Consider the following 11,949-nt stretch of genomic DNA (forward strand, 5'->3'; position numbering starts at 1 on the left):
GGGTGAAACCCCTCTCCAACCCTCTGGTTGTATCGCCTTTACAGGCCCGTAGCAGGGGGAGGGGCAGGAGGGGCTTGAGCCCCCCTAGATTTTTTGGAAGTCAAAAAACAATGTGCCAAAAATGATAATTAAAACAGATTAATGTCCACTGATCAATCAGTCTTGAACTCTGATGCTGCAAGTGTCTTTTTACAACCTTCAATAATTTGTTTACTACCTATCAGTTTCTTTCGCTAACAGTTTGTTTTTATATACAACGGCAACGAAGGCACTTCTACCTTGTGAATCGGAAATAAGAACCAAAATGGATCGAAATCAACCAATCACAAACCTTGAAAGCTGTTGAAATGATCTACTTGTTTTTCAAGACATCCGCTCATTGATAGCAATATAAATGCCCTTAGTTTATGACAGTTTAGTATTCGCGCGTTGTCGAAAGCCACACAAATATGTCCTCTCGAGAGCAAAATTTTCCTGCAGACGGATTTTCACTGCCCAATTCCAAATTTAAAAAGAGAAAGAAAAGCTTGTCCTTGTTTGTTTACGTCCTCCTTCAAACGTGAAATTAGGAAATTTCACGTGGTAGTCCGCGAAAAAAAAACAGCAAAAAAATGTACCAAAAAGTGTGACGCAGGTGCAAAGTTGTTGATTTGCTTACTAAATCTACTCACTTTTTTTATGTTCTCGTTGTATCTTAAACTCCCTAATCTGTCTGTTTTTTGGGGTGACGGACTGGGAGGGGGGTGGGGGGTGGAGAAGAATAGTATTTTTTAACCATTTTGCTCAGCCCCCCTAGTTATTTTAGCCTTGCTACGGGTCTGTTTTACCTTTGCAAAAAATTTCTTCCCATAGCCTAAAGTTCTCATGACAACCTGCCTCGTTACTTGGAATGAAGCAAGCTTTTACCATTTTTCTGGGAACTTTATGGCAGTTCGATTGATTGATGATGCGTGTAAAACTGACAAAGGTGGTACAAACGATACTCTTCGGCGCAAACGATGCAGAAGATTCTTCCAGGCAATGTGGTGTGTCGAATGTATTGGCCAATTTTTGAGGTTGACCAGTGGACGGGGTCGAGTTGCAAATTTTATCAAATTGATAAATAGGCCTTATATATTACGGTTTTCGACGCCATTTTGACGAGTAAGAAAACAGGCTTGGCCTTATCACGGTTTCCGACGCCATTTTGACGAGTAGGCAAACACGTCTGAAATAACAGTGTTTGTATGGAAATCCGATGTCAAATAATTTTCATAAAACATCGCTTCTGAAAAATTCATGAATTGGAAACTTTTAGCACTAGGAAAAGGATTTTAGAAAAAAAATTGGAGGGATGTAGCTGTGCCAGAAAGCGTCCAGTCTTGTTTTTAACTTTCCATACGTTTGTCTGTATAGCCGGCTGACCAGCCGTGAACTGCTACTAAAAATAGTTCGCGGGAAAAAAAATACAGTAGGCAAATAGGCAAACAGACTTGAAATAACAGTGTTTGTATGGAAATCCGATGTCGATTAACTTTCATAAAACATCGCTTCAGAAAAATTCATGAATTGGAAACTTTTGGCCCTAGGAAAAGGATTTTAAGAAAAAAAATTGGAAGGATGTAGCTGTGCCAGAAAGCGTTCAGTCGTGCTTTGAACTTTCCATACATTTGTCTGTATTTTTTGCCGCGAACTATTTTTAGTAGCAGTTCATGGCTGGTTCGCTATGCAGACAAAACACAACTGGACGCTTTCTGTCACAGCTACAGCCCTTCATTTTTTTTTCTTAAAATCCTTTTCCTAGTGCCAAAAAATTCCGATTCATGAATTTTTACAGAAGCGATGTTTTATGAAAATTATTTGTCATCGGATTTCATACAAACACTTATTGCAAGCCTGTTTGCCTACTCATCAAAATGGCGTCGAAAACCGTGGTATTACGGTGGCCCACAATGGACATGCTGCAAATTTAAAAAAGTTGCTGCAAATTTATAAAGGTTGCTGCAAATTTATAAAAGTTGCTGTAAATTTAAAAAAGGCTGCTGCAAATAGGTCTTATCACGGTTTTCGACGCCATTTTGGCGATAGGCAAACAGGCTTAAAAAAACAGTGTTTGTATGGAAATCCGATGTCAACTAATTTTCATAAAACATCGCTTCTGAAAAAGTTCATCAATTGGAAACTTTTGGCACTAGGAAAAGGATTTTAAGACCAAAATTGGAGGGATGTAGCTGTGACAGAAAGCGTCCAGTCGTGTTTTGAACTTTCCATGCATTTGTCTGTATAGCGAACCAGCCGTGAACTGCTACTAAAAATAGTTCGCGGGAAAAAATACAGGGAAATGTATGGAAAGTTCAAAACACGACAGGACGCTTTCTGTCACAGCTACATCCCTCCAATTTTCTCTAAAAACCCTTTTCCTAGTGCCAAAGGTTTCCAATTCATTATTTTTTCAGAAGCGATGTTTTATGAAAATTATTTGACATCGGATTTCCATACAAACACTGTTATTTCAAGTAATATGTCAAAAACGAGGGCGAGTGCTTTATCACGGGTTCCAAATACTGAGAAACAGATGAAAGCACGAGGCCGCAGGCCGAGTGCTTTCATCTGTTTCGAGGTATTTGGAACCCGTGATAAAGCACGAAGCCCGAGTTTTTGACATGTCTTCTCAAATGAAACAATAAGAAATTAATCTCATTAAAATGCAAATGTTTGATCTCAGACATACATCCTCTCTTGTCTCAGATGAAAAACATGTTTCATCTCAGATGAAAACCTGGTGGTGTTTCATCTGGTGTTTCATTGGGGTATCAAGATTCATCCACCTGACCGAAATGGAGGTCATTTATTGGCTTTTGACTGCATGAATTATTAATGAGTTTGAGAAGCCTGTTTGCCTACCCGTCAAAATGGCGTCGAAAACCGTGATAAGGCCTATTTATAAAGGTTGCTGCACATTTATGAAAGTTGCTGCAAATTTAAAAAAGGCTGCTACAAATTTATAAAGGTTGCTGCAAATTTAAAAAAAGGCTGCTGCAAATTTATAAAAGTTGCTGCAAATTTATAAAAGCTGCTGCAAATTTATACAGTCGAACCCACCTCTCGCCTCTCATTAGCGACCACTTGTCCAAAATACAAAACGTTTTCAAGTCAAATCACTATAGATGGAACCTCTCTAGGCGACCACCTCTCGTAAGCGACCACTTTTAGAGACGATGGTTTAAAATTTTCAATTGTTTTTAACCTCCCGTAGGCGACCACTTGACACACTGAAATAAACTTTTTTAATCAGGTTGAATCCCTTGTAGGAAAGAAACTCTCTTATCTTCGACCGGTGATGACTCTCTCAACCTTGTATTACTCAACAGAAAAATTGTGGCGATAGAGAACGTCAACTGGATATGTAACAAACAAACAAACGCGAAAGTTGTAGATGTTGTACGCTTGAAATGTAACATCGCAAAAATGCCGTTTACTGTTTGCTCCTAAATCAAGCAGTCTAAAGAAAAGTTGTTATTTTGGGTTTCGATAAGCACTGGCAATTACTATAATATGTAAATTACCCGAAATTTAGACCCCCTGTGGTCTGACCTCTGGTAAGCGACCACCTTCCTGGTTGCTTACGGGAGGTTCGACTGTATGTATAAATCAGGAGTATAAATATATTTTTCGTTCGAATTCGCACGGCTTAGCTCGGCTCGGCCCAACAAATTTATTAACCTCGCTTCGTGAGGAAAAAGTCTCTCATCATTGTTTCCTACCCTTCAAATACCATAAACATACTTGCATTAGCGCCCGGGGCGCTTTTTTAATTTTCTGGGTCGAGATGGGGGCGCCTGTTTCGTTTTTCAAATTTCGGCCCCAGACTAATATTGACCTTATTTCAAGTGAACACAAACCGTAACAAAAAAGTAAGAAAACTGAAACGAATCTGTAAGGAGAAACACAAAGTTTCACGAGGAACTTACTAAATTGAAGGACCTATACACTCACATGGATATTTCCCTCGAAGAAATGAGAAGAAAAGCTGTAAGACTTTAATGGTCTAAGATTTGTACTGTTTGGTTTATTCATTTAAGATGCCTGTACTGCATACCCGTACCGTATATTCCAGCTTTGTTTTTCTTTTCCTTGGGGAGGGGCGGGGGACGCTTATTTGAAGGGGCCCTTCTTTAATATTTTTAGCCTCAAGGGGGGCGCTAATTCTAGCATTTACGGTATCCCGTTTGTGTCAGCTACGATTTAGAAGAAACCCGCTGAGCTGAAAACCAATATATTTGGCATTTTTATGTAGATCACAGAAAAAAAAAAGAGAAGAATTTTGAGAGTTCATGTGGTTTCCGCGTCCATAACTTTTTTGCTATTAATCTAAAGAGCACCAAACTTGGTCAAATGTTTAATCTTAACGTGTTCTTTCATATGGTGGTGTTAAGTTGTCAATGGGATAAAATTTGCGACTCGACCCAGTTCCCTGCTCAACCCCGAAATCACGGCAAAGCGCCAGCCTTAGATGTATGGAGGATATTACATGACCGTGCGGAGATATGGAATTTATCTTCGAGTGCTGAAAAATATTTTGCGAGTAAGCGCAGCGAACGAGTGAAATATTTTTCAACACGAGAAGAGAAATTTCGTATCTCCAAGCGGTCATGTAATGTTCTCTTTATTATATAAACACCAATGAAATACCAAATCGATTTGCAAAAGGCGCGATTTGTCATGTAACCGTAGCAGAGGTGATCTTTTCACGTGTGAAGATAACATGTTATTTTTACGTGTGAAGATATCATGTTTTCGCGCGAAAGCTCACCTGGTTTTTAATTAGTGACATTGGTGTTTATATAATAAAGGCAGTTATGTGAACCGCCACTCTAAATATATCAATAAAATTGGGTGTTCTTAGACCAGTAAGCACTTTTCTCAGGCTTATTATTTTAGTTGGGTCAATCTGATCTCCCTTTTCATTCCGGTATCTCTATAAGTGGGCTTTTTTTTTACCGGCTGTCCTAACGGGATACTTGGCAGCTGTCTTCGTCACATCATGGGGTAGAGCCGTCAGCCGAAGACTTTTAGGCACTATTTCGGCGTGATGTTCTCTCAGGCTATATGTTGTGCTAAATACTTTCGAGGACACAGAGGACACCACTGATTGTAAACTGAGTAGACTCCAAACCATGTAGCCCTTTATGGACAAGCTTTCATCTACATGCGATACCTTTGGTCCTACCATCAGCGCAAGGAAAACGGAAGTCACGCACCAGCCCGCCCTTCGCGCAGTGTACGGTTGAACCAACAATCACATTAGGCCTTATCACGGTTTTCGACGCCATTTTGACGGGTAGGCAAACAGGCTTAAAAAAACAGTGTTTGTATGGAAATCCGATGTCAAATAATTTTCATAAAACATCGCTTCTGAAAAAGTTCATCAATTGGAAACTTTTGGCACTAGAAAAAGGATTTTAAGAACAAAATTTGAGGGATGTAGCTGTGACAGAAAGCGTCCAGTCGTGTTTGGAACTTTCCATGCATTTGTCTGTATAGCGAACCAGCCGTGAACCGCTGCTAAAAATAGTTCGCGGTAAAAAATACAGGGAAATGTATGTAAAGTTCAAAACACGACTGGACGCTTTCTGTCACAGCTTCATCCCTCAAATTTTTTTCTTAAAACCCTTTTCCTATTGCCAAAAGTTTACAATTTATGAATTTTTCAGAAGCGATATTTTATTATATATTTCGAGCGTTATTCCTTCGTCAGAGCGATTGACTAAGGCTAGGAACGTCAGCTCTCGAATCTATTTATGGTGGCCAAATCCAACATTTTTCTCTACTCCCCTAACGAGGCAGCATCTCAGTTTCTTAAGAAACTAACCCCCGGGTTACTCACAGTCAAGGGTTAGACTCTTCAGGTATGCAGTGGACCAACTTACATACCTTACACAGGTTTTTCCTCTAGTGTCAAGTATTTCTCACACCAGAGCGCTCCGCCATTCTTGGTGTTACTTTCCAGGGTCCAGTTGTTAAAAGCCCGATTAAACTAATCCTGGGCTAACATGAACTTTGATTCGAGTTTAATTGCTAATCAACAATGATTTTTCCAAAAAATTTTTCCTCTTCAGTTTTGACTTCCACTCTTCTTTGCCATCAGCTAACTATTAGCTTTTAAAGATATCTTAACCAGCGAGATGATAACTTCGGTTAACTTTTAATCGGGGATTGGCCTTAATCGGCTTTCGAACAACCTGGCCCAGGAAGATTGCCGATTTACTACACATGTACGCAATAAGTTAATTAAAGCTAACAAATGTCTTTATATACTGAGATCCTTTAAGGAAGGAGGGTTATACTCAGGAAGAATTAAACTATCTGTTTCAAAGTCTAGTTATCCCTAATTTGACCTATGGTCTATCGGTCTACGGTGCTGTTAATGCAGAGCTTACGACTGTACAGTGTTTCCTGGACCGGTGTCACAAGCGGAGATACATATCTAAAGCAGTTAACATTTATGATCTATTTGAAAAACAAGACAGGAAAAATTTCGATCGACTGAAGTGTTCCTATAATCGCCTAATTTTTAAATATGTCCTAGCTTTGTGATTTTATATTTTTTAATATGATTTTGTGCTGTGATTTTTAAACTGTTTTGTAACATAAGATATGTAGTTTTCATCTTATGATTTAATAAAGACTATTATATTATATTATTACTATTATTATTATTATTATTATTATTAATATTATTATTATTATTATTATTATTATTATTATTATTATTATTATTATTATTATTATTATTATTATTATTATACCTAGGCAGCTCTCTCTCCAGAGCTGTCCTCGTTGACGAACAAGTCCGCCAATTGCCGCCGGAATTCAACTAAAGCCAGCTTTCGACTGGCTCAGCAAAAATGCGCGGCAAAGGAAGGGACGCAGCCTCTACCCAAAGCTTAATCTTGAAAGTCTACAACGCTGATGACGCCCCAAAGACATTTAAGCTTGGGTATTCACCTGGCCCCAGTTGTTCATAGAGCGGATAACTTTATCCACTGGAAAAGTCGCTATCCAGCGGAGCAAATGTACTCCAACCAATGCTTTTGGCAAGTCTTCCACACAATCCCATTCTTAAATATAACAAATGCTTCTACTCTATTCACAAACTATAGGACTATTGTGAAAATCTTGCCCACATTTTATCTGTCGGATAGCGAACTATCCAGTGGCTAAAATTATCCGCCCTTTGAACAACTGGGGCCTGTATAATATATTTTGAATTGATAAGTGTGACGCAACATTTGATCCTGTCTCGCATTTCATCGCTTGTTCAGTTCACTCGTGGAAACAAGCGCTTCTCACTGGTCAGTAATAACGTTGACTGAGTGAAACACACTTTATTTTTATCGGATACAGTTTTTGTTTTGTTTTCAACAAACTAAAACGCATATTAGCGCCCTTTATACGGCGCATATATTACAAACGAAGTTGACTAATAAGTGTTTCTTTTTTGAAGAAATATTTACTGCGTAGTAACGTTGAAGTAATGCGTATCTTGTGACTACTGGCTGATGTAGCCTACAAGTACAACGGCCGTGCGAAAGAATACTCTAATGGATAAACTGAATTAATGTTAAACAGACAGTAATATTAGTGACGCCTCTGCCTGGATTATTTATGCGATTAACATTAAACAGTGTGGGGGAGAGGGGGTACAAACTGCACGCGTTGACTATGGCCATTCAAAACACCGCAAAACTTTGTACCTTTTCCTAAAATTTATCTGACAACAATTCGGCATCACATTTAGTTGTTCATGTAACATTATGTTTCCATGGTAACAAGTTTTGACCGCCATGCTTGACCGTTACCGGTGCCGTCGTTACCGTTACATTTTTGTACCATTTAAGCACTTCTTTATTGGTTTTGGTCATTCTTGGGTCTATATGGAGAAATCGAGAAATCCAAGATGGCGACAGTGAAGATATCATGACGTAGATTCCACGTCGTACTATTTACTCTGTAGGTTTCAATGTTCTTCAAGTTACAAAAGGGTTTGTGCTACCCCCACCCACCCCTTCCCCCATCTTCCCTACCACCAGGCTCAGGAACTTCAAAAACGAACCGCTGCTGAATAAGGGGGACTTTTTACCTATGTCTCCAGGCAGGTTTATGCTAGTTTTCTCCATTCTTCGCCAATAATTTGCCTGGATAATTTTCAACCGTTTTTTTGCCTTTTCCATCGTGCTTTGCACGTGGCTCGCCAGGAACAACGGGCAAATGAGGTTTTACCTCGGGCTGGACGAGAAGGGCGTTATAGCGAGGATTGAACCTTGAGGAATTCTGGGTATCGTTACACTGTGCAGTGAACTCTTGTGGAAAAGAAGATGTGGAACCGCGACGCGACTGCGAGGACACTTGCTGCGTGAAACCTGGGGCGAAGCTTTTGAACGTCCCTGAAGGGAACTGGGTATAGGAGACGGGAATTACTCGCGCACGAACGGCATTTGGTGTATTTTGTTCGTAGCTACCGTGTTGACCTGTGAAATGATGATAGGTGTTATTGTAGTGGTTTGTTCCGTTATGGTTTTGCTGGAACATGTTCACCGCGTTGCTATGGCAATTAGAACTTGTTTGCAGTTGCTGCGGAGACTGTTCCGAGTGAGATGGATTCCAAAACGAGATTGGCAAGTTCCTTTGAGACATCGGCAGGACTGGCCTTCCTGGAGAGGAAATATAATAATTTTATTAATAAAAAAAAACAGTGATAAGTCAGTATTGCGGTATTCATGAATTCATAATAACCCAGAAAATGTTGAAACTGACTTGGTGGAACAGTGTAGTAACTGTTTAGTGTGACTTAGCTTATTTATTCACGGATGTACACGGTACCTTTCACCTGTGTCAAAGTTGGTAATGACCACCTTTAGTAATCATTGTAAAGGGTGAACACATCACAGAAAAAACCATCTGAATACACTGAGATGCTTTATTACAACACATAGTTCATACATACAGACTTCATATTTCTTTCCGCTGCGCAATGAATACACCCATGATACAACGTTTTGCAAGGTTTAATGCTAACCACCCCCCCCCCCCACCCCATTCCGCAGCATTGCACAGGGTTAGGGACACACTGCGTGCAGCGTTGTACAATACTTTCAGATCTTTGTGGTGCGGTTTTGTGATATGACGGAAATCGAAGCGAACAGCGAGTTTTCATATTCTAAGCTAAGTCGATTTACTTCATTAATCTGATGTTTTTGTATTAACCTGCTTATTATCATTTTCCGGCTACACATCATGCAGCAGTGTTGCAGTGCTTATTACAGAAAGTAGTGGGGAGGAGTCGGAGAGGGACCGGTCATTAATATTCAAAAACATTAAAAACAAAGAAAAGAAATAACAATGGCAGGAATAGTGAAAAGGCATGACGAAAATGACAAAGAAAACGAAATACTATCAAGGTGAGAAACGCAGATTAACATTTCCTAATTCTTGCAAACAGATGGTGCACCCGATTTCCAAGAATAAACAATGAAATTATTGCACTGGTTCGGACGCGCGTTCAAGTTACTCAGTAAACTTGAAAACTCCTCCCTTTCATGCAGTTTACAGTTTCGGGGACTTTAAACCTACTTTCCCAAACATTTTAAAGACAGTTAAAACGAAATTTATCTGGATAAAGTCATCTCCAGACATTTCATTGTTCACGGTCTGAGAATAAACTTATTTACAATAAAAAGATAAACAAACAGAATTTCTGAATATCAATTTTAGTTTGTTCTACCGAGCGCCGGCTGTGTCCGCTAGTGTGCTTATGATTTTATCGTCGGAGCAAACATTCGTAAATAAACGAAATCTCGGCATGTTAAATTTTCAAAATATCAAATTATTGGAAGCACCTTGCAAATGTGAGCCACCCATGCTAGCTTCTGCGCCTCCAGGTAAATAACACAGCTCCGCAAATGTCCGGTTAAAATGCCTGTCTACTTCTGCCGCTGTGTCTCCCTGAAAATACAGCAACACAACACCTCTTGGGCTGTAATGTGTTTGCACGAATTCCATTTCTTCCTCTGGAACTATGTCAGCTGTCTGTCTACCCTGGGTAAATTCTTGTGCCGCGCAACTGACAAGGCTTGCTGGAGATTCCACCAATTGCTTATCCTCGCGTTGAGGCTCTTGCATCTTTTGGTTCTACTGAGAGTTCAGTCACATTTACAAGGTACCAAGCAAAATGCGTTTTGCTATACGCTGCAGCGGCTTGCAAAATCGAGGTGACAGGTCGATGGTGGCGCTGTCAGCATCTGCACTAAAATTGGAATCCGTCAACTGCACGATTGTTTATATTTATCTTTCTCGTGGGAAAAGGTGGGGTCACAGGTGAGATTATTGTTGGAAAAAGCACGCCCCGTCGGTAGAAGATGCTACGTGCCTTTATATAATTAAAATGACAACGCATTTCTTTTCACCTTCAAAAGAAAACAAGAACATCCGTGGCTTTATCAGCATGGTGAGCTGGCCCAATTTCTAGTTCATTTTTCGGTCGCGTCACGTCGAATCGAAGGTAACGCCAGCCCCAGGGAAGTTAATGGAAATATCACTGTACACCAGGTCCTTGTTTTTCAAAGAGCGGATAACTTTATAATTATCCAGGGGATAAATCACTATCCAGCGGATAAAATGTATTGGTTGGAGTACATGTTATCTGCTGGATAAAATTTATCCGCTGGATACGGTTTAATAACAATCTTTGAACAACCTGGGCCAGGCCAATTGCCAATTAACAATCATGACCCACAACAAGTAATACCCTTGCCTCATGATCAGGAAGTAAATGTAGCTATAAAAGTCATTAAGGGCTGCTTCCACTGCATTTAGCCATGGTCGATTTACTGGAAAAATTGCTCGAATTGTACTATTAAAGTAAGGCTCTTGTATCATCTTGGCTGTGTCGAGTTTCTTTCGAGAACGTTTACCGCCTTACTTTTGTGAGTCATTCTCTCCAAGGCTCTTTGGGACCAGGTAAAACATACTGTATAGGTTATTCAGAGTTTATTTCAAGATTTTTTCCTGCAGCACCAACGCATTCCAGTCCCGTCCTCAGTCAACCTTGGCGCGCAATCGGTCGACTTTTCCCCTTACTCGATGGGGCCTGGGAACAGTCTGTCTCTCTTCATCTTGACGTCATGTCAAACAGATGATGGAAGATGGCGGATTTTGAAAAACATATAGAGTCACTTTCAAGGTACCCTGGGCACTCGCGCGCAGCGGGAACACTTTTTCGGCCGAAGGAAACCGCGCATGGAAACTCTTTGGCATCCAGTGTACTTTGCCACAATCGTACGTCAACAACTTTATACAGTAACATTATTGATATATATATACTTTGATACCCACTAGTCCCCGGGGATGGGGGCCAGACAACGGAGGTTTCCCTCGAAACAAAAGTTGAAAAGCAGCTGTTTTCGTCAACCTTTCACGGTTTTTCTCTAAATCATATAATGCTTGAACATATCATGTATAACCAAACTTAAAAAGGTCAACGTTCTCGCAAATAAATACGATCGACTCAAGTTATCTCAAAATTGCTTGTAACGTGCAAGTTCAAAATATGCCTGTATTTGCAGTGCCGGTCTCCTGGTCTTTTTAAAAAGCTCCTGATTTCGGACGAAATTAAAAAAAAATCAAGTAAGAAAAATCACTTTGTTTTTTGCAACAATAAATAAAAAAGCCGGTTGTAAAAACAGAACTAAAAGCACGATATCTGAACGTGAAAAGTCGTCTATTTCTCAAGTGTGACAGATAAATAAACTGTTGTTGTTGTTGTGGGGCAGAATAACTCCAACTTTCGGGTTCATGCTCATTGGCCAATTAGTTCCAGTACCAACAGTACTACCAGCTACTGCGCGGCCCTGCAGCGAGAATTGGATTTTTCCCCTTAAGACCCCCACCCCCTCCTCCCCCGCCCCGGCT

General features: G+C 40.1%; 1 protein-coding gene across 1 annotated transcript; it reads right to left on the minus strand.

Annotated features, from left to right (window-relative positions):
- Positions 1-8,083: 8,083 nt before the first annotated feature.
- LOC146462000 (uncharacterized) lies at positions 8,084-10,484 on the minus strand. Its single transcript, XM_085086153.1, has 2 exons — positions 9,879-10,484; positions 8,084-8,693 (listed from the first exon to the last, which is right to left on the minus strand). Exons 1-2 carry the CDS (start codon positions 10,159-10,161, stop codon positions 8,146-8,148), a joined length of 831 nt encoding a protein of 276 aa, XP_084942279.1. The 5' UTR covers positions 10,162-10,484; the 3' UTR covers positions 8,084-8,145.
- Positions 10,485-11,949: the final 1,465 nt, after the last annotated feature.

Source organism: Pavona decussata, unplaced genomic scaffold, assembly GCF_977016875.1.
Source record: "Pavona decussata unplaced genomic scaffold, jaPavDecu1.1 SCAFFOLD_192, whole genome shotgun sequence".
NCBI classification, from domain to species: domain Eukaryota; kingdom Metazoa; phylum Cnidaria; class Anthozoa; order Scleractinia; family Agariciidae; genus Pavona; species Pavona decussata.

What these genes read in the sequence shown, in the direction of transcription:
- LOC146462000 (XM_085086153.1), bottom strand. Translation starts at nt 10,161, where the DNA reads ATGCAAGAGCCTCAACGCGAGGATAAGCAATTGGTGGAATCTCCAGCA. An exon ending in GGGTGGCTCACATTTGCAAG is followed by an intron (nt 8,694 to 9,878) that starts GTGCTTCCAATA and finishes TTTCCTCTCCAG; the next exon opens with GAAGGCCAGTCCTGCCGATG.